Source organism: Chamaea fasciata, unplaced genomic scaffold, assembly GCF_029207755.1.
Source record: "Chamaea fasciata isolate MVZ Bird 193981 ecotype frontalis unplaced genomic scaffold, bChaFas1.0.hap1 SCAF_9, whole genome shotgun sequence".
In the NCBI taxonomy this organism is placed as follows: Eukaryota; Metazoa; Chordata; class Aves; order Passeriformes; family Sylviidae; genus Chamaea; species Chamaea fasciata.
In genome coordinates this window covers 6,861,367-6,884,669 of record NW_027094094.1, presented here as the reverse complement: position 1 = coordinate 6,884,669, position 23,303 = coordinate 6,861,367, and the positions used below count along the sequence as shown (strand labels likewise).

At 42.3% G+C, this 23,303-nt stretch overlaps 1 protein-coding gene across 1 annotated transcript in view; it reads right to left on the bottom strand.

Annotated features, from left to right (window-relative positions):
* The window catches only part of HSPA12A (heat shock protein family A (Hsp70) member 12A), a 53,083-nt gene continuing 29,780 nt past the window's right edge, over window positions 1–23,303 (bottom strand). Inside the window, exons 8-13 of the mRNA XM_066190857.1 lie at window positions 12,548–12,719; window positions 9,465–9,551; window positions 8,828–8,932; window positions 8,162–8,420; window positions 6,436–6,539; window positions 1–5,199 (exon numbers count right to left, since the gene is read on the bottom strand). Coding sequence (XP_066046954.1) covers window positions 4,565–5,199; window positions 6,436–6,539; window positions 8,162–8,420; window positions 8,828–8,932; window positions 9,465–9,551; window positions 12,548–12,719 — 1,362 coding nt within the window. The 3' untranslated portion in view covers window positions 1–4,564. The remainder of the gene's footprint in view (window positions 5,200–6,435; window positions 6,540–8,161; window positions 8,421–8,827; window positions 8,933–9,464; window positions 9,552–12,547; window positions 12,720–23,303) is intronic.

Here is a 23,303-nt window from a genome sequence, read left to right as displayed (position 1 = left end):
TTAGTTTTAAGGTATTTTATTTGACATGACTGAAGACACAAGAACACTCAAGATACAATCCAGACAAGTGGTGAACAGCTCCAAGTATCAGTGAAATCTGAATTTATCTTGCACAGAGGTGAACAAGACCACAATGGTTGGTTTTATAATATAGTTTATTTCAAGCAGGTGAGTACTGTGACATTATGCCCAACAACTTTTATACTATTCATCTGCTTAAGCCACTTCATATCATAAATATGCAGCTTATCTTGGCTATTAAATCTCTGCAATATATAATTAGCCTTCTCATAATAATGCATTAAAACTCCTGTATATGAATATTGGTATACTCATACCAACACAAACTGTCCTAACCACCACTGCACATTTATCATATTCTAGCACAATTAATCATTCCATCACTATTAGCTGCTAAACTTCAGCCTAGAGTTCAGTAACTTGGACCCAAACTTGCAAGTTGCTGCTTTGGGCAAAACTCCTGCCAAGACCTTCTGCTTTCTGTGGATAGCCGGCCTTGTTGTCTTTTCAACATTAGGTTGCACAATGTCATCTGAAACCCCTACCAACAAAATGCACTGCAGGGGAATGTCCTGCAAAAGTGTCATAACTACAATTCTAAAAATGCCCCATTTCCTACTAAATTTCATATTAATTTTACAGCCTAACATCCCTTATTGAAATGGGCATCCACGTGCCTCTTATAATGTAAAGTTGTTTCATTGGGTTATAGTCTACAGACCACAGCATAATATTCTACTTAAGAATTCTACTTTCTTAGAAAGACAAGCTGATTTTCCATTCTGAAAGAGGGCAACAAGGACAGCTGGGAGTTTGTTCAGTAGTTCAGCGCTCTGCAAAGATAAGCTTGATAGTGTTCTCATCAGACTGAAGGAGGAAGTGCAAAAATACGTAAACCACGTTTTACAGTTACAGGGATTCCAGCAACAAGCCCCTGCTTGGATCCAGACGGGATCTTACAAAAGGTGAATCAGAGAGGGCAGAGAATCACTGCTGTGCAGGGACCTGTGCTTCACAAGAGCTGCAGAAACCACCTGTAGCTTTCCCTGCAGACAGGCTGGAAACAGCACAAAAGTCACGGGCCACCTGATCTTGCAGGTCACCTCCTCTTCAACAGGGGGGATGGGGAATGGCAGCCATTTATTAGACCAAATCCTGTGTTAAGGCCACTGAAAACAAATCTGTGCAGAACTGGACAGATTCAGCTTAACATAGCATGCAAAGACAGCAAAGCCTATTTTTCTGTAAGAATTTTGGTTTTTGGCAGATAGAAGTGGTAGACAAGAGACTGTGTCTTACCTGCAGCTACAATACAAGAGTGTTGCCTGGCTCTGGAAGGTAGTTTTTCATTTGTTGTTGTTGTTGTTTTTTAAACTAGAGAAGACCCTTATTAAAAACCCAAAACCTAGTGAAGAAGCTGTATACCCAGATTTTACAATCTGATTTTTTGGTTTTACAGGAGGATTCATCCATTATTATGCAGAATTGCTGGAGATGGAATGGTCACCATCTGAAACAAAGAAATGAAAACCCCAGCAACAGACTAGTGCATTTGCGTGATGTGCTTAGCTGGTATGACTAGCATTGCAGGGAGAATGTTGTGTACTCTGACACACCAACATTTCTTTCCTATTATTATGAGATCGGCCTTTTATATTTCATATCTTACCATCTTTAAAAGCCTATAATTACAGAAGCTGATTGAGAAACTGTGTTATTTAAAATTAACAGCTGAATGAAATCAACAGAGGCAAAGTGCATTTTTATACAAGAAAATAGCACTGTAGAAAGAAAGAGTCTGTACAATATTTAAATATTGTATATACATAAAATTATATTGTTCATAACTCATCTTAAAGTTTCTCTTGTTTGTAAACCATGGAAAGCAACACACACAAAAAAATTCCCAGTATTTAGCTTTTAAAGCATTTAGCAGGCAGCAGGAAATCGACTGCTAGCAAGCACACTTTGTAATTATAGAAAGTATCCAGCAGGATACTGTGACTAGCATTCTTCGTAGTCCTTTATTTATTTCTTTATTTTAAAGCTGAATGCAGAACACATTTCCCGTTCAACCATGGAATTCTGCAGGAGACACAGAAAACTCAATGACAAAATGCAGTGGATCAGTTCTGCAGCTCTCTACTGTGGCAAAACTCCAGGATAACCACAGAAAGTTTAAGTGCAGGATTGGAACATAAATTAATGAAATAACTGATAAAGCTTTCATCTCCCAAAACTGTCAGTAATGGATTTAACTCATGCTCAGCTTTTTAAAAAGGAAAGTTTAGATTAATAATTAATGTTGCAAAGTTTTGAAAATGTAATGAATTCCAGCAGGTAATCAGGCAGCTCTGTATAAATGCTCTGAAAAGTATCAGCATTTTAGGATGATTCTAAAGGTTGGTACCAGTCTGCTAATTTGGAGTGGAATTAGGATTTGAATCTGAAGTTGTCGGTTCATGGCAGATACAGAATGTCGGTTTCAGAAGTTTTCCTCCTGTAGCATTTTGCAAAATAAAAACTATTCTAGTTGCAAAATAAATTTTTCAGATGAGCATGCTTAAGGAAACATTTCCACAAAGTTGTTATTTGGATAACAAGATGCTACCATGGCCATCAGTGCATTTCTCCTGTGTCAAGAGCTCTGTGCTCACTGCCAGGCAAGGTAAGCTTTATTTAATGCTATTTGTAGTTTCATTCTATTGGCTTCTGCCTTCCACTTCATTGGCCATTCAATTCAACCCAGCAATGTATTTTACTGAATTTAAATGTTTGCTACAAAAAATGCATTATGGTACTTTTGATATGGTACTTTTGTCTCTTCTGAATTGTTCAAATGTTTCTGGACAGCCATCATCCAGCTGTGCTTCCAAATCTTAACACAGGAATGAACAAGAAAAGAAATACAATCACTTGGGGAAGTGCTTGATAAAGCAGATGGGTCAGAGGGACGTTGACGGCCTGGAGAGATGTACAGACAGGAACCTCATGAAGTTCAGCAAGGCCAAGTGCCAAGTCCTGAACCTGGGCAGGAATAAGCCCATGCAGCAGGAGCAGCTGTGGCCCAGCTGTCTGGGAAGCAGCACAACAACACCCTGGTGTCGTGGCAGACACGGAGCGAGGCTGAGAGTGAGCCAGCAATGTGCCCCTGCCACACAGAACAGCAAGAGCCTCCTGGGCTGCACTGGGAACAGCACTGCCAGCAGGTCCAGCAAAGTGATTATTCCCCTGATGCAGCCCTGCTGAGACCATGTCTGAGTGCCAGGCCCAGTTCTGTGCTTCCCAGGGCAAGAGAGACACGGACACGCAGCACTGAGAGCAGCAAAGGGTCATGGAGGGGATGAAGGGATTGGGGGATCTCTAATGTGAGGCGAGGCTGAGAGAGCTGGGGCTGCTGGGCTCAGGGAGGCTCAGGGGATGCTCGGAATGTGTACAAATGCCTGAGAGCAGACAGGAAAGAGGATGGAGCCAGACTTCTCAGAGGTATTCAGTGAAGGAGCAAGAAAGACGCAAAAAGCAAAAATTTAAACTCAAGAAATTCCTTCTAAGAGTAAGAAAAAAAACTTTTGCAGTGAGGGTTGTCAAGTAAATTGCCTGGAGTTTAGGATCTTCATTTTGGAGATAGTAAGAATTGGAAAAAGCAACTTGTTCTGACTGATACTGCTTAGAATGAAGAAGTTTTATCAGATAGTCAATGGATGTCCCCTTCAAGCTCAACTACTCTGTGATTCTGTGGTTTCAGATGGAGACTAACAAAAATAAGTTTAGAAGACCCAAAAGAGAAATTGTTCTTCTTACTGTTTTCCAAAGTATAATGAGGGTAATGCTAGCTAATTAATCTGACAGCTTGTTCTGAGAGCTTTGACAACAAAGGCTTTGTTTTCAAACTGGAGCAATCAATATTAGGCCCCCAAAACACATCTGTATTTCCTAAATATAATTTTAAGGATTTCTGGGGACTTTCTTTGCTCAGAATTTAAGCAATTTAGATCCTATTTCTTTGAGTCATTGATTTTCAGCAATGAACTTTTTAAATTCTGAAAGCACTGGGCAAAATCAAAATAATACAATAAAACTACTAATTTGTTCCCATTGCCAGAGGATGGTGCTGTTTAAACAGATTTCCCACACAGATAACACCCCCTACAACAGCCACGTGGGTTAGTGAGTTTTTTTCAGGAGGAAAAGGAAGAAGAACAAGGCAAAGAGATTATAACTTGGTATTTTTTTAACTAACCTTCAGGACCCAACAATAATCAGTGTTTATTTTTATAAGGGTAGATCTTTAAGCATGCTTGAGTAACTTGGTAACTTTTACTACCTCTGGAACTTTTGCTCCCGAAACTTTTTTAGGGTTTTTTCAAAATGCGGTCCTTGGTCACCAAAGGACACAAACACAACATACCCCACCTCACAGCTGTTCTCGTATAGCCTGCTGAAATTCAAGGTGACGACGTGACAGACGGAAGTCAAAAAATGGAACAGTGGAAGAAGAACAGTCTCACAAACAGGCTTTGGTGGGGGGAGGGGGAAGGGCCCGTTAGTAATTTAAGAAATCAATACCAACTTTGACACTTTTAGAGGTCGCAACATCAACAGCCATGGCTTTGATTTCAGTGTCCCCAAACTGCATCAGCGTTTTGATCTCGCGCCGGTTGGGCACGGCGGCGTCAGTTCCCGTGAGGTCCAAGCGCAGCGTGCCGCACTTCTTCACGCCGGGCTCGGTGATGAAGCTGACGTTGTCCTGCTCCGAGCTGTAGATGTTGATCACTATTACTAACTGGGAAGGCTTGGCAGGTGTGTAACTGCGTGTCACAGTCTCTCCCAGGGCTACGGACTGGTCGGCTGAGATGAATTTGTCGAAGACGTCGGTGCACCAGCGCGTGCCGTCCTTGACCAGCAGCTTCTCCGGGGGATGCTTGCCCTCCACGAAGCGGTTGAGCACCCCGACGCCGTAGGTGAGAGGGGAGCGCCGCACCTTGATGACGGCAGGGTCGAGGCCAAAGAGAACAGCTCCTTTGAGGATGGTCAGACCCACATCCTGGGGGATGATGACCCGGCACCTGGAGCCGAAAGCGCTCTGCACGGCTTGCTGGAGCAAGGGGGACTCGGCAAAGCCGCCCACCAGGAAGAGGAACTTCACATTGGTCACCTCCGGCTTGTCAAACACTTCACCTGAACGGAAACGGAGAACGGTCAATAAAATCCACTTTAACAAAGCAATGCAAGGGACAACGCCAATGTCCGAGTGCACTGAGTGCTCCATGCACATGATCTGAAACTGCCACATCTGTGCCCACACTGCCACCCTCAGCACGCAGCAGCAGTCCCACTTCTGTTATCTCCAGTATATTCCACTATGAATTCATTCACCTCAAGCCACACAACACTGCTGAAGCGGCATTTAAAACCGACCCTTTATTGCATTCCAGATAAATCACTCCATTTCAAATTCACTTATTATTTCTGACCCCAGCTTCTTAACCACAATAAATATCATCTGCAAAATAATCCCTCTTTACATTTTTAGAGATTTTCCTTCTTAGCTTAAACCCACGTCTCCTACTTCCAAGAAAACCAGTTCAGTTATAGGCTCACTTTTAGTTCAAACAAGTAAGTTACCTGTCACAACTGTTGCAGTCCTAGGTGTCCCCTCCCTGCCCACATATCAGCTGCTCTATACTTGCTGTCTTGTTAAATTCTGAAATTTAGCTAATGATTGAGCAAAACTGGATATTTATTCCAAATAGTGCTTTGTAATGTGTAGAAAGCAACACTTTTCTCACCACAAGCATTATACTCTACTTAATACAAATTTCATCTTCTGCTGCTAGAAAGACCTTAAATAGTAACTTTCCCAATAAGCACACGTCACTTTCCATTACTGGACAAATAAATTCATTGCTGCTTAAGCCATGCCTGGAAGTACTTTTACCATGATGCATCATTTACTATTTGTGCTTTAGAGATGTGAGTGATTTGGATGGTCATGAACAAATGTGACCTTCCACTAGAAAGGAATGAACTCGAGGTCTTAATAGCTGGAATAGTCAGAAACGAGTTACAGCTCTGGCAAAATTTAGTTGTTGCCTGAACCAGGAAGAATAAAGGCAGGATCTGGGTTTCTCAGTGCATGTCAGCCCTCTGAATGCTTGCAGCCCTGGAAGCACAGAGTAACTGAAGCTTAGGCAGTAACAGAACTGACTCACACTAGGTAACGAGCACTAGAGCTAGGTGTAAAGGAGACATCCCTTGTATTTATTATTTTCCTAGCTGATTTGTAGAAAGCTGCAAGTTTCAGAACTTGTCCACAGCTGGTGCATACCAGGAGGGTTGTTACTGGCTTGAAACGGGTGAGCAATGCTTCAGTTTCAGCTCAGCCAGGAAGAGGAATCTCACAGAGATACGTACTCAGGTGCTGAACGATCTGGTCAATCGTAGGTTTGAAAAGAGCATTCATTGCGTCTGGGCTCATCCTCAGCATTCCCTGGGAGGACCACTTCACAAAGTCCACACTGCATAGGAACAGTGAGAAAGAACATTTAAGCATTGCAGCTGAGCTGCAGAACAACCACCACTAAATAAATGAATTAATGAGTTTGCATTTTCCTTGGAAGGAAGTGCCTCAGCTCACCCTAGCCCCATACCAACTGCAGTTATGTAAAACTTGAAGGGAGAATTATTATTTTGGCTTGTCTAATTGTTGTTTTCTTTGCCTGATTGCCTTCTGCAGCATTTGCAATGCTCAACTACTCTCTGAAACAGCTGGCAGTCGATGCAGTGCTCGTTCATCTGAAACAGCACTGATTCATCCCCAGAAGGGCAACATTTAGATTATAGCAGTAGCAGGCCAAAGCCACTGGAAACGCACAAGGAAAACAAGCAAGTTGGGAAGCCTCAGGAGGCAGAAGGGAGAGCAGCATTTTTAATGAGGCATAACATTTATTAAGTGAACATAGGCATTATGCTATTCTATCACTGATACACATCTGTATAGCTCAGTAATCTCCCTTTCATTCATGCACATTACATGTCAACCTTTACACTCTTCTTATCCTGTTATCCAATTCATTTCATTTCATTTCAAGGGAGCATTTAGAATTTCCTCTAAGATTCACTATTAAGACTGCTAATAAAAAGGAGATGGCCTCGTGAGGGGGAGTATTTCCAGAAATTTTTAATGATTTCAGAACCTCAGTGTCATTTGGGAAGTGACTCTTAGCTGGATGCCAAGTCATTTAAGCTTACAGTGCATTTACTTCTGGAGATGCAGGAGTTTCAGCCTGCATACTACATTCAACACTGTCTAGTTTAAAAAATTAAGGTACAGGTACTAAATATCAAATCTTCCCCTCTCAGGTCCTAAGCCTTTTGCCCCAGATTCATGGGTTCTCCTGTTCATTCTCTTTTAGACTATTAAACTTCAGGTTTTCTGTAATATGTAACTTCAAAAGATGCAAAATGTCCATTTCTACTTTCTGCTCACTTCCTTTTCTATAGCAGCTCACGATCTTGTCATTCAGGGTGACTTCTTGATGCTGAAAATTATGAATTGAAATCTCTGGAGGGGATTATGTCTCCCTGCCTATCAAGCAAAAACTATTAAACTTGTAAAATACCATAAAAAGCAAAAGCCTGCCATCACTTCAAAAGCTGATTGCTTTTCCCTTGCAGAGCTTTATGCAGTAGTGTGTTTTCTCCAGTGATCTGATACTGTTAATAACTTCCCTCAAGCCATAAACATATTTACACATCTCACAATCCTGGATTTTTTCCAGGATCCAGGCCGCTAAGAATTAAAGTTCTAGGCAACAAATCCTGTGTTTGATCTGACATTCCTAATTACACATGCAAGAGACTCACAATACACAGTCGAAGAAAGTGATGCAGTGGTAGCCTAACAGAAATCATAGAAAGCAATACCTGGAAAGTGCCAAGTCTTGTACAGAAAAGCTTTTGCAAGAGATCTGTCAGAACTTTTCATTCTGGAAACTGCACCAGAGGCAACCCCATTTCCTCGTCCTCGCACTACACTTTCACGCCATTACCTTTCACTCCCAATATAATTAGGATATTTTAATTATTTCTCTTTGCTACCAGCAGTTAATTCTGCATCCATGCGGTTCCAACAACTCACTTGCTTTTCCTCAAGGCATGTTCCACGCTGTGGCCTCGGAACTTCTTGTAGTAGTCAATGAAGGAGAAGGGCAGGGTGATGTTGAGGGGGTTGGTCCTGTCGGGAGCTGCCGCGCGCTTGCGCGACTCGAAGGCGATCATCAGATCCACCCAGGCCGCGGGGCGTTTGATCTTGAACTGCTCAATGAAATCCTCCCCAAATATCTTACACAGGAGCTTCTCAAACTCGTAGTCCACACCTAGAGAGCCGTACGGCCCACCTGTAGCACAGACAAGACGCAGCTTTAATATTCTGGGTGTTCTTTGATATTCTTACCGCATTTCGAGTTGACCACATGCACATCAGAACAACACGATCTGGACTGTCATAGGAGAAAGTCCACAAAAAGAGGATCTTTCCTAAATGTGACAGTTGGTCTAATACACAACATGATCTTACCTGTGCCCCCTGTATCCTCACAGCCACCGCAGCACTACCACTATAAATGAGTGATTCAGCCAACCAGCAGCTGAGTTATACTAATTCTGAGTGCTGGTCTCATTTCAGGAAGAACTGCCAGTAAAATGCAATAAAGGCAGACATTTCCTTCACTGACAAGCCAAAACATTACAAAAGTATATAATACACCATCTAATTACATAATGCAGGCAGTGGAAGTGGCATTACCTGTTGCTTTGTAAAGCTCCTTCAGATGTCCTTCAGGGAGCCTGATCTGATGGACAGTCATATCCACCGTGCCTCCACCGCTGTCAACCACAATGTACCGATCACCTGGAATGCCAAGGGCAGAGGCCAGGGGCTTTTACACCACGGTGAGCCCACCAGCTCACTGCAATGAGAGGCCCCAGGGGAAATAATGGCCTACAGACAGCCAGCAATGACCCTGCTGAAGTCCTGATCTTTGCTAGTAATTATAACACAATGACTGATAACAAATATCAAAGTCAGATGTCAGAAGCCGTTGATGGAGCACAGCTGAAAAGTGGGACTGCTCACGCTGCTGGTGTACATCCTAGTGAGCTACCAAATATTATACCATATTTACAAAGTCTGTTCTGAGGAAAATATTCTAGTTGCATGGCTTTGCAGTATCTTATTAATAAATCTGACTATGCTACAATATACAGAATTGCAATTCAGCACTTGTAACTGAAGTGCAGCACATGAACTTGTGGTTTTTATCCCTTCCCCCTTTATAACCACTGTGAGAACAATGCAGTGCACAGCACCTTTGTGGGAAACACAATATTTGCCTGCAATACAAAACCAGTGAGAGCAAAGTTTGTTCAAGAAAGTCCAGTACCTTCCTCCAGTTCAGACCAGATCTCTCCTATGACATTTTCCACCATGAAGGTCCGACTCTGCCGGTTTCGGCGCACGTGTTCCTTCCCTAGTGATGGACAGAAAAAAAAAAGTTATTGAGTATAAAAAAGCATGAAGAAATAAAACCAAAAACTGCAGGAAACAAGCGCAAGCAGGCTGAAAGATCTGTATGTATCACTCTTTAACAAAACAAATGTACAAAAATCACTGCATTGGGACCAAGAACGTTAGAATGTCATTCCTGGAAAGAAGGAAAAATGGTTTACAGCCACCCTGATCTTCCTTGATATTGTTACACATACTTATTTGTCTTTTTAATCCATATTAATTACCTAATAAAAATAATGCAAACTAATCATATACAGTAATAATCTAATAAGAAAGCTGTAAGCAGGTCTGGCTTGCAGTTTTTTAATACACTTTGGCTTGCAAAGTGTGTGCTGGCAGCAGGGTGTGGGGCTGGCAGCCAGCTGCACTCACAGCAGCCTCCACCAGCAGGTGACAGCCCCAGCCCTCTCCCAGACGACTCCCACACTACCCGGGATGGGAGAACATTCCCACATTTCCAAAAGCCACTGCTCATTCTGAGTGCTCAGGATGTCTACCTCAAAACCAGCAGCCACAAGCACTGCTGCTCAGATTAGTAATTTCTTAAGGACACAGTGATCACCAGGGCTGACCCTCACAATGCACCGATTAAAAATTAAGTGTAACCTTGCAAAACTATTATAAAAATCTGTTAACTTACAAGACTTAACTGCTACTTAGACATTTAAAAGATGCAGAACAGTCTGTCAAGAGAAAGCAGAGTATTGAGAACCTCTGCTATTTATGCTTCTAAATCAACCTCTCTAACTGAACAATCAAAAAAACCCTACATTCCTTGTGTTATCATCACTCACCTTCAGGGGCACTTCATAAAACACTACCAGAGAGGCATCCTGTCATGAGTGGACTTTTTTTCCCTGAAAATACCAGCATGCAAATCACAGAATGCACTTTGCTTCCTATTTCTACAGTGCCTGTCATCAGAAAATAGAGCAGCAGCTCCACTTGCTCCTTTACCCCCCCAAAAAGACCCCAGGATGCAGGGAAGCTTCCCCAGCCTCAGTGCACTGGCTTGGCAGCACAGGGAGAGCTCAGATGAAGCATCTGAGAACAAGCATGGCAGAACAAGCACTGGGTCCAAGCAGGGCCTGTCAAGCCCACAGAAATCAATGGCAATCCTTTCATTCCCTCCTGTGGGCTAGAAGTGAACACAAGAGCCAGTCTCTAACTACAACTGAAGCAAGCTTATCCTTGCTACTATGAACACCAAAATTTTTGTTTTGACTTCACAGCAATAATATGGTCCTTGGAGTGCTTCTCTCTGTTTATATTTAAAGGGTTTTTCTCCTTAATCTGTTCTCAGCTTGTCTTGGGTGCTTGCCATGCCTTTATGAAATTTTAATTCCAACCCCAAATTAATTCACTCCAAACTTTGTTTTCATTAATTTTGACATGAAACCTTTCTCATCCCCAATAGCTTTTTACCATACAAAGTCAAGAATGAGAGTGGTACCTCCACCCAAGAAAAAGCCCATTAGCAGAAATCCATGATCTGCCAGATTCTGCCCAGCTTCAAAACCTTAACCAGATAAACTCCTTTATTATTTTCCCAGAAGCAAATCCCTGTGTTGTCTGAAAGTGAGTTCATGTAAAATCACATGGAACTGGAATAGTTCAGGGCACAAATGAGGGGAAGAGAAGCCAAGGGGCCCTGAAGGGACTGAATCCTGAAAACAGATTGTGTCCTGTACTCTGTGTGGGCCTCCAAACACTGAACACATCTGACAAGTGCTGGCTAGGAGAGCCATGGATTTCAGAGAATGATGTAGTCACTCTGCCTAACTAAAAAAAATAAATGCTCTGGTAAGTTCAGGAATAGCTCTACTAGCTTAACCTCCCACTTGCCTCTACTGTTTTGACCTAGCAAATGTGATAAAATGCAGACTCTTCTGAAAAACTCCTTCTAGGATAGATTGTCACACTACCACCAGTATCTGGGCAACTGTTACAATTCACGGAGATAGAGAAATATGCACATTATGCAGCATTCAAATCTTACTGCTGCAGGCCATTTTCCTTTTTTGTTTCCTCTATTTCCCTCCAGTTTCAGTAGGCTGCCAAGCTCAAAAAACTCTGGTGATGAAGGATCCTCCAAGTGTCAAAGTGACTTACAGTGGTCCCATCTCTGTCCCTCCCCTTCAGCTCAATAAATCAGGAGTGTATCATTCAGCTGCTCTTCAACATGCAGATAAATTTATTGCTTCATTCCAATGCCACCGAGTGTTGAAAGTCATTAACAATATTTCATAAAGATGACATCAAAAAGCATCTGCCAATACTCTGGAACACCTCAGACTAATCGTTTCTTTGTAGATGCAGTTATTTAGCACTGCCTCAATAATGCAGATAATCAAACACATAACTGCTTCCAACAAATTAAATGAAAAAAAGATCCAACATGAAGTACTAATTTAAAGTAAGGAAAGATAAATAGAAAAATATTGAAAGAAATTTCCATTTTTTTCAGCAGAAAAATACTATTGTGAAAATACTAAAAGATTCCCACAACATCCAAATAAAGGCAAGAAAAGAAAGCTACCTGCATGCTAAAATTCAAGTGTATATTAAGAAGAAATTGTTCCCTATGAGGGTGGTGAGGCCCTGGCACAGGTTGTCCAGAGAAGCTGTGGCTGCCCCATCCCTGGGAATGTTCCAGGTCAGGCTGGACAGGGCTTGGAGCAACCTGGTCTAGTGGAAGGTGTCCCTGCCCATGGCAGAGGGTTGGAACTGGGTGAGTTTTGAGTTTCTTTCCAACCCAAATCATTCTGTGATGTCTGCTGGGCCAACACCTAAACAAGTCTAACTATGATTAAGCAGCAAAACCATTCGTAAAAGCAAACTTGATGCCAGCCTGAAACATTTCAAGAGAACAAGGACAGCAGGAAAGGGTGAGAAACCCTCGGGGACAAAGCAAACTCAGGCAGGAGAATCTGCAAAGCGAAGGAACAGAAGTACCCTGTGTAAATCCAGTTCCAATAGTGTCACTCGGGCTGTAGCCATTGACAGGAGCCCTACTACTCAGCTCTATCATCTGGTGCAGGCGCAGCTTTCGGCAGTAGATAGAGGCAGCCTCGGGTTCCAGGGCAATGATCAACTGCTCGGGGTTCTCAGGAGATGCCATTCCTGCCTGTGAGAGAGAAGGGATCAGAGAAGTGGGGTGGGGAATCCTGCAGCCCAGCAAACCCTCTCAGCACAAAGGCTCTCCTCAGCCCCTGGGTCACCCCTCAAGAGTTCACCCCACAGAGGAGCTGCTAAAGGTCTGCATCTGGGAATCGTCCTGCCCACACTGTCCAGCACAACCCCACAGGCTGTAACGGGGAGGTTTGCATGCACTTACCATGCTAAGTGGCTAACCCAGCACTTGCGTACATGACAGGTGGAGAAACGAAGGAAATCAGTTTGAAACCTGTAATAATTGGCCTAAAACCTCAACTCCTAATTAACCTGGGAATCAGCCAGCTAACAGGGGCCCCAGCCTCCCTTCAGCCTCCTTTTGCCTCTCCTTGCCACAAAAATATTTTAAGTGTGTCTTTCTTTATGTCCCAGATATTCACAGTCCTTGCCAAAATGAGGTTCCTGCACTGTTTAACTGTATAGGAACAGTAATGCATCTTCTGTCTTACAACCAACATTTTCTATTTCAAAAGCCATTGCTTTAAAGTACATTTGCCATTAAAACACCTTCAAAATGTTTTCAAAATCTTCAAAATACAACAGGGCAGGTTCCCTAAAATGTAATGAGAACAAGCCTAAAAATAATACCACATTATAAAATCAGCGTTTGCTATTCTGTCTATTTTCTTACTGGATTTTCAGCCTTCAGACAAAGATATTTTCAAAAAGCCACAAGTTCTTATGTAACTACATCACTCAGAACTGGGCTTAAAGAAAAATATTCAAAGAACAGTTCACAAACCTCTGTTTTAATTTCTTCTTCCTGGTACTTCTGCCTACTGAATGATATTATGTTAAAATAGACATCTTTCAACTCTTTCTGCCAACTTTTGGGTTACTTGCTATTACTTTCCAGTTAAGTGCCTGAGCACTAAAGCTTGCTAGCAAACAAATAAAACCAAACAACATTGTTCTGCTTCAACCCATACACACACACACACTGTGGTGTCTCCAGAGCATCCCCAAAAGAAGGCAGACTCACATGGAAAGTCTGCAGACTTGGACTAGATTTTGACTTCTTTCATACAGCTACACTGTGGGCCCTGGGAACTGCTGCCTCATTGACACCTGCAGCCAGAAATGCCAAGTAAAATAGGTTTAAAAAGTAGTACCAGGATAAGACTTGGAGACATGAAACTGTCCTTCGTTTTTACTGACTCATTTTACCCTCTCCATCCTAATAAGTAAAATAGATTCTTAAAGAAAGCATCTTCCTCACTGTTGGTAACAAAAAAAAAAGGCAAAACAAGAACAAATAAGTTCTAAAATGAGAAAGAGTTAAGAGTTAAACTCTTAAATGATGGTTGCTCATTATTTTACAAGCACACCATGACTGAGATTATGGTCATTTTGCCGCCTTTATTGCTGTTGGGCAAACCTTTCTGCTTCAGTTACATCCGCTGGACTAAACAGCATGATCCAAGATTAGCAGAACTGTGTGGGAAGTAAAAGACTGTGCAAATACCACAGAGTATCAAACCCTGCCAGCCCTGTGGCAACACATATTGAAAAAACCCTATATCCAATAGACTGTTTGCAACCAAACTTTCAAACTTTGGAAAACACAGATTTACAGCAAGCCAGAGTAACCCTAAGATGTATAAAAGGAGTATCAATTAAGCAGAGACTCTGCTGCCATCACAGCACTTGTATGTGAGCATGTTGGCAGATGCAGGCTTAGGTAAAGCCCTGGAGCTGTACTGGGGATGAAGACGTGCCTTAGGATAAACCCTCTCCCTCCTGTGACCCATCTGGATGTAGCAGGCACAGGCAGGGCTGGTTTCATGCCAGCTCACTTCAACATCACTTATCTCCAGCTGAGCTTTTCCACACAGGAAGCTTTGGGTTGTTGCATTGGAAAGAGCAACATTCCAGATATGAATCAATACTCAGGTCCCTGACAAACAGATTTGTCTGATCTGCTGAAGAATTCCAAAAATGTATGGTGTCTGCACACAAACTGTCTTTGCCTTTGGAGAGTTTTGCTAAAAGCCGAATCTGGATCTTGCTGCACTTCTACGGGCAGCACTTCCTGCTCTATCCAATAAGGGCTTGGAGAAGAAATAGCTCCCAACTACCGTGCTTCAGTTTTCACTTGTATTACATCCATTATCATGTTGTGTGAGAGCTCTGGATCTGAGCAGCAAGTGGGTTTTTTTCTATATCCAGCCATGTGGATGAACCCAAGAGTGCTCAGTCTGCTCCTTGCAGTGGGCATCCATCAGCAGCACAGACAATTCTCCTTCTCAGGCTAACCTACACACTAAAGACAAAATTGTATTTTAGGGGGAAAAAAAGTTTGTTGCCAAGGATATTAAAATCCAAAGGCTACAACGTGAAGCGTTTGCAGAGGTGACAACTGAGTTGCACACACATGGAATGCACTGGTATTTCCTAACTGGAGCGGGTGGTGGGGAGAAGACTGTATTCATTGCCAAATCATCTGTTCTAGGGGGAATTTTAGTACTAACTCCCAAGGCTGGTTCTGCTAAAAGCAAACAGTAAACCATTAGCAATAACATTTGCTTCCTCCCCTCCTCCAGCAGCAGCCTGAACCATGAACTTTTCACATTGCAGTCAGGAGGGGAAGGCAGTGACCTGCAGCGGATGGACTGGGATCTGTGTTCTCAGACCCTCCATGCACAGCAGATGCTATTCTTGCTCCTTTTTCTCTCTAGCTATGATTTTAACATACCCAAAATATCTCCTGAGGAAAACAGCCAACAGAAATGACAGTTTTTAACAGTTCAAAGCACAGCTGATCCTAACAGAACCTCATGAAGAAAGTGCTGAGGTTTTTAGTTTAAAAGCTTTTCTTACAGAGTTAGGAGGACCAGTTACAATGAAGAAGGTGTTGTTTCACATCATAAAAAGACCACATAGAGAATCTTTTACAGTAAAAGGTACAAGGCATCCGACACATATTTTTATATGTAGACACACATATGTACATATATACACACATACATATTTATATAATAATATATTTATATGCAGCAACCAATATTTCATACCTTCTGTAGATAGCATTTCTACTTAGACCATGAGAGAGAGCACATTACATACATATCTATATATCTATACATCTATACACAGCACAGAGAAAATGGGGGAAGGGGGGATGATAAAGAAACATGAGCACATAAATATTGCAGGGGAGGAGTGGAGCAATGAGGTTGTTTTAATACAGGCTCCGAGAGGAAGACTTAGGCAGTACATCTGTCCCAACATTACGGCCAAGGGACAGATGGGAGAAAAATATTGAGCATGCAGAGAAAGAGGAGTGGAAACAGCAGGCAGTCAACATGAAGAAACAGTGATGCATTTGTTAAAATTATTAATTGCAGGCATTTGGGAATTTGCTGTATTTTACACTATCTACTTTCTGTCTGCCTCATTCCGTGTTCTTGCCCACTGCTGCCCAAGTACTGCTGTAATAAAGATCAGGGACTGAGAAGTTAACAGCCCTGAGCAGGACAGATCTAAACAATGTCTCAATACTCAACATTCTAGAGATCATTCTGGCAGCGGGACAGACGCACCAATTTGCTTTTGCCCAGGGCTGCTTATGGCAGACTTTAGCACAGAGCAGTGTCTTAACTCCAGCCTGCTAAGGAGATTTTCTTGCTCCCATAACACTCATCAGCAGTCATCACTTATGGAACATGAAGGAAGCAGACAGCAGTTTCCCCAAGAACACAAAAGTGGAAAACTCATCACGGGATTACAAAAATTCTTTGAGCACAAAAAAATTCTTAAATTATTTTGGAAGATATTGCTGTGTTTATACACATGGAAGAAGAACTGCTCTAAAATTCAACTTTGCTCATATGCCTGAGGACTAGGATTTCATTTTTTGACAGGAGAACCCCCAGACCTCACTCCCAGAACAGGTCTGTGTGCTGGTGCCAGTGCATTGCTCTTCATTTGCCAAGATGCATCACTGACAGCAAACTTCAAAGTCTCACGTAGTGAAGCATAACTAACTCCACCATCCAGGTGCAGGTGAATTCTCACCCTGGCCACCAGCTCTGTTTTTATAGCCAGAGAGGTGTCACCAGGAGAGTGCCACAGCTGACCACAACACATTCCTGATTCCCTGAACAGCATTAGCTGCCAACTGTTAGACTGATTCACCACTAACAAATATTGAGGTCTGCACTGCAGCTCACTACAGCAGTCTCAGCACTTCAGAGAACTGCTTTCACTCACTCCACATGCAGAATCCCCATTACTACAGACTAGAAGATGCTGTCTTTAAAACCCAGCCTCACGTGCTGCAACACACAGAAAAAAATAAAGAAAAAAAATCAGTGCACTTTTATTTTTTTTTAATATTGTAATGTATATGACATTAAAGACAGCATTACAATAGAATATGCCATGCAGTCTTTTTAAGGCAGGCCTGGATGAAAACGTCCTGTCTCTGAATGCTGCTGTAATTAGAAGCACCAGCATTTAGCTGCAGTTCTCCACAGCCAGATAGAACACCAGTGTCTTCTTTATTTATTACACCACAGTGACTTCAAAAGAAGGACAATGTTAGGAAATACAGCATCATTGACAAGGCACCTGTTTCCTATTCGCTTCCTTGCAAATTACTTTTGCAAGTTCCTTACAAGTTCCTTTTTTGTTGTTTTTTCAGAAAGATTAATCAGATCTATTTTTAAAGGGGGGCAGAAAAAAACCTGACCACTGATTTGTAACACAAGGGACATGCCTTAGGTGGAGTGCACCTGTTCTTTTGAGTTATAAAACTTATTAAAAGAACTAATTGGATTAATTCTACTTTTTTTTCTGCTTTGATATATTTTTAGTCATGTAAGATCTAATTCAGTACTGCTGCAGGGCTGTAGGCACTGCTTTCACAATTAATAAAACATTTCCAGATACAAAAATGTAGCATAAATAAAATAAACGTGATGAAGAGCCACTCTCAATACACAGTTGGAAAAACAAGGCACAGGGACCAAAAGACTTTTTTTAGGGTTGCACAGGAGCCCACAACAAGGTGGCAATTCCCTCCACAAGCCCAGAACTCCAGTTCAGTGTGTCACAGCCAAATGCTACCCTTCCCCAACCAGCAAGGTTCCATTTCTGCCTGTGGCACACGGATGACACGCAGAAGCTGCAGGAACAGCTTCACCTCAGCTCCACCACAGCCTTGGGCTCCCATTCTTCTCCCCCAGTTTGTCACCTCAACCAACTGCACCACTTTAATCACTTCTGAAACAATGCTGCAGACCAGATGAGTGCAAGGATCCATTCTGCAGTTGGTGGGAAAAGCCTTTTAAACCTGTTTTACCACTAAAGCCCCATTTGTAGGCACCAGAGATAAAATTTAAAAGTTGGATCCCATGAAACAGCTCTGTGAAGGCGATGGGGTTCATTATGAAACCAAGCTCTGCAGGACACCATTCAGCCAAAAACGAGAGAAGCTGAGAATTAACATCAACATTTTTCTATTTTCCAAGTTACTTATTATATAATTAGTAACAACAGGAAAGGCCTGATTGCAAGTTAAGCACTGTGCAGGCTGCATGAAGAAAGTATTGTGAGGCTGAACCAAGGCAAGACAAAACAGGGACTGGAAATTAAGTGCCTTGTGAAACTTCCACTGTTTAAACTAATCAGCTCATTGTGTTAAGGGATTCGTGATAACACCATCCACTTAGTGCCTGGGTAAGTGAGCTCCTCTAATCCTCCTCCTTTTTCACTAGTTAGCACTTTCTCCAGTCCTATGGCATCAGACTGTGGGATGTCACAAATAAATGACTGAGATCTAATTACGGAGGCAGAGCGTGCCAGGAAAGAAGAGGAGCAACATGGGAAAAGACTCCCAGCATTATTCCAGAGGCTCCCGAGGGGAGGAAGCAGGGCTGGCAGGGAGTGGGGTGAGTGGGTACCACAAAGCTGCAGGAAAAGCACAGTGCTGGATCTTCAGCCTGGAGGAGCCTTCAAAAAAGACGTTTGAAAATCACTACACCATCACATGCACTACACCCTGATGCTCTGCCCTTAGACTTCAGAGTGATGTAGAGTGCTGCAGTACAGGAAATATCGTGGGTAAAAAGAATAGACTGAGGTCAGACAGCCCAGTTAGCTCTGCCCACTTATCTCTTCAAAGACAGATTCTTAAAATTGCTCAACGGCCACATAATAAACAGGATTTTCAAACATTCCTCTTAGTGACCACAGCAGAGAGGCTGGGTTTGCCAAAGGCAGGAGGAAGAGCTGCTGGGTGCTTCCCTCCTTTCAAAATTATATACTCTGGATATAAGAGCCTGGATGAAAACTGAATATTGACTTTTTTTTCTTCAAATCCAATCCACACAATGTTTGGGTAGCGGCTGATCCTGCAAAGATCTGACATCTACAGTGTCACTAATGCACTTCTTGCTTTACAGAAACAAGAGCATTTCACTTTCTCTTAACATTCACTACACATCCATGCAGATATCCAACAGATACACATGAATGCCTACATTTTCACACTATTATTGCTGGCTGAACTAAAATCAGGCTTGTGGCACAGCCTGTCCTTCGTCCTGCTCTGATCAGGTGTCACTGATACTTTGCATTTCACAAGTGGGAACATTGAGGATAAATATCACAGCTGCAGAATTCTTTCAGTGTCAGCCTCCCCATCTGTGCAGCTCAGGGACAGGATGAAGATACTCATCTCTCTGGAAGAAAACTGCTTGAGAAAGCATAAAGGACATCTCAGGCTACAGTAAAATAGCGGTAACTTCCTTTTGCAGACAAGAGGAATACAAGCTATGGAAGATGAAAAAGCCACTGATGAAGGGGCACAAACTGGAAGTTAAGAGACGCCTGTAATAGTTTTCATTTACTCACTTTGCACAAACATAAACGATGAAATAGTATGAGAACGCATAAAAGGATGAAATCGAAAGTAAAAATCAGCCCTTACACCTTCCTTAGGACTTTGAGTTTATCCTGAGAGGGCTCTTTGGGGCCTAAGACATCTTCCCTTCTGCTCTGAGGAAGCAGACACTGTCACTATATATTTATACACTATTTCCATGTTTTTAAAATACCAGGGCATAGGCTTGCCAGTGCTTTCTAAATTCCCAGGGCTTGCCCATACCAGAAGCCTGTACAAAGCAGCTTAACCCACAGAAAATTCACAACCTTCCCACATTTTTCACCTGGGCCGAAGCTACTGCTGCTCCCACTTCAAACACGCAACTCACAAGCTGTGAGCACCTGTGAAAGGGGTTTTGGGGTGAAATCCTCTCACCTGCAGCCAATCAGGATAGATGATGATAACAGGGTACCTCACATTTGCACCTGTAGCGCTGGTTTGGTGAACACCACTAGACAACACATAAAATAACTCCAGTTAATAGTTACGCTACTCTCCCTTTAATAGTTGTGCACGACCCTGTATGCTGAAGGACCAAGAGGTTTAGATAAGCACTTTACTTAATTAAAATTAGTTTTATGGTGGGAGAAACTCTTGTAGGCCAAGGAGCAGGAGAACAGCTGCCTGCAGCTCTCTGAAGGACAGGTCCAAAGGCAGCAGAACACAATTCTCAGTCTTGCCAGGAGATACAAGGAGGGACAAAAGCCACACACTGCAGCTTATGGGGTCCAAAATGGGGTACTAAAACCCCTGTTTCACTAAGATGGTGATGCAGCATGTGAACAGCTGCTGAGAAAGTCATCTCTGTCCTTGGGGAGTTCTAAAACTTGGCTAAATGAAGCCACTGCTGATGCAGTGTGGGCAACAACCCTGCTTCAACTGGAAGGTCAGGCTAGATGATATCCAGCCAACACTCCCACTCAGTGCTTCCATGACTCTAAAATGCTGCAGGTATTCTACACTGAGCAAGGCCAGGACTGCAGGGAGGAATCCTCCCCAAAGGCTGAGGACCTACACACCTTTTCTCTCCTTGTCTTTGTGACTCCTGTGTCAAATCCTTGCATGCATCAGCGAGAGGGAACCCAGCATGTCTGACAGGGCGACAGCAGTAGCAGCCTCACTGCTGCAAGCCTGCAGTTATCCAGGTCCTCACAGGTTTCTGTATGGACTGCAATTAGAACTTTCGTTTGATTCCAAGTGTCTTGGAATCAAAAGGAAACATTTGTCACAGCACTTTTTTTTTTCTTTAAAGCTAAAAATATATGGAGCACAACAGCCTCAAGCAGTCCTGTAATCCTAAACATCAGCCATGAGTCACATTAAGAAGTGATGCAACATATGGAAAGCAATTGGTTCAATGCATTAGGGATGCACAAGCTGAATTTACAGCACTAATGCAATCTGCACTCAAAACAAATTATCTGCCTCAGTCCAGTGTCTGGTCAGAGAAGGAAATTCAGTTCCTAATTAATTCATTCATTGATTGTACAGGTAAAAACAGTCTTAATGCTTAAAAACATGAGGGTACAAATAGCAGACATGGACTTGAAACCCAACTTTTGTATTCAGCTCTGCTGCAAGCTTCCTATACAACATTTTGCAAATCGCTAAGAACAAATTTTGTGAAACAACCCACTAATGAAAAAGCATCCACTTCTGAGCACCCAGATCAATACCAAGGTTTTCAGTGGAGCTCTTGGTGAAGTTTGTTGGAATGAGCAGTGCTCAGGCTCTGAATAACCACCACGGCTGTCTGTGCATGCACATACCTGATAATGTTACTCAGCAAGTTACTTTGGGCTAAAGCAGAATCCATTTGATATTTCACTTCAGTTTACTACTCTGTCAGTAAAGCTATTCCTGTGGTAAGGAACAGCATGGAACATTTCTCCCTCTTAATGGCTGCCTAGAAACGATGGCATTATCTCATTCTGAAAAGCCAGAGAACAAATGGGGCATCTGGAACCATAATGAAGTGTGACTTTTATTTTCAGCACACTTAGAATAATGAATGTGTGGAGCTGCACTGGCTACAGCCGAACTCCTGCATTTGTGTGGCCACTGATTAGATGAACCAGTCTGTTACAGACAGCTAGGCTGTCTGATTGAGACAAATGCCTTTGCTAAGCAGTCAGACTCCCTCAATTTATTTTTCTGGTGTTGCTATTACCCAGCTAAGAGTACAGATTGCTTTACCTGAGCATTTCCACACTTCATATTTTATACATTACTTTTATTATCTATTCTTTTATTTTCAACCTGAGCTTGGAATTCTTTGGGACTGTGTAGACTGTTTGACCCTATTAATAAAATTTATACTTACCGGGTCTTTTGGATTTTGTATTACAATTTCCCATTTTTAATTTATAAACCCTTTTTTTTTCCTTTAGGAAGGGAGGTGGAACATGAGACAGGAAATATCTGAATTATGATCATTGGCTAACAATCATGAAGCAGCACTTTTGTTCACAATTCGTGGAGAAGGTTCTGCAGTTTGCCTGTGCCTATTTGACAAAAAGCTTTATTAACTGCTCATAAGAAAGATAATTTCTTGCTACACACAGGCAAGGCAGAAGCCTTCTGGGTCATCATGAGAGAGAAAAGGATTTCTTGTATTTGTGAGACACGAAAGAATACCAGAAATTGCAGCAGACCTTACTTAGGCCATTAGATCCAGCCTATCACATTTCGGTCTCAGAAATAATCCCAGACACAATTTTCCAAGGAGAAGAATCTTGGATCATTTATTAGGCAAGGAATAACCACAAGAGACTGAAATCACCAACATTTTTCTTTGCACGAACTGCTTGTTATGTTGTGCCTCTGCCCTCTCATTCCTCAAAAAGTTTCTCAGGTATTGGGACCACAAATAAATCCCAATTAGCATTACTACAGCTGAGTCACATATTGCTGAATGGTAACAAGTAGAACTCATGTTTTTTGACAAGCTGAAGATAAACGGGACCACAGTGGCATTTGGTCCTCATTTCTCCAGGGTGATGTTGCTGCAGCTCCTTCCCAAGGGACTCTTGTCACAGATCACATTTGGGCAGTAACTGAAAGCCCAGCTCCAAGTGGCATTACCAAGAATTTTTTGCTGCATTACATTATATCCCCCAAGGTGCAGGAGAACATTACTTGCAAGTTTGATGAGTAGCGTGCATTAGAAAGATGAAGCCATTAAATTCTCATAAGCTTTTCAATTTTTCATGTTATAATACTCTAGAAATGCTTTTTGTACCCGGGCCATGCACCAGTTACCACAACAGCAAAACCTGACTCCTTCTATTTAAGTCTCTTCCTAATGTCTCAGGCTCTCTCCTTTCCCTTTATTTAGAAACATCCTCATTGTGGGTCTTTGTGGCTCAGGCTGATTTTACTAAAAAGACACAGGTGGCCCTGACTGAGAAAAATACTCGCTTGCTATTTTCTGTAAGTTGCATCTTGTTCTCTACCTTGGGCTTTCTAATTTTGCCTCAATATTTTTCACTACAGTTCCAATTTCAGCTCATATTTCTTTTCTCTGCAACTGAATATTGGCATCTAAGATGTCTTTTAGACCAATCTATTGACCTTTTCTATGAATTTATTACAATCCAACCCATTAGTTTCAGACCCTGTCCCGAGTTACATTTGTGGATTTCTATC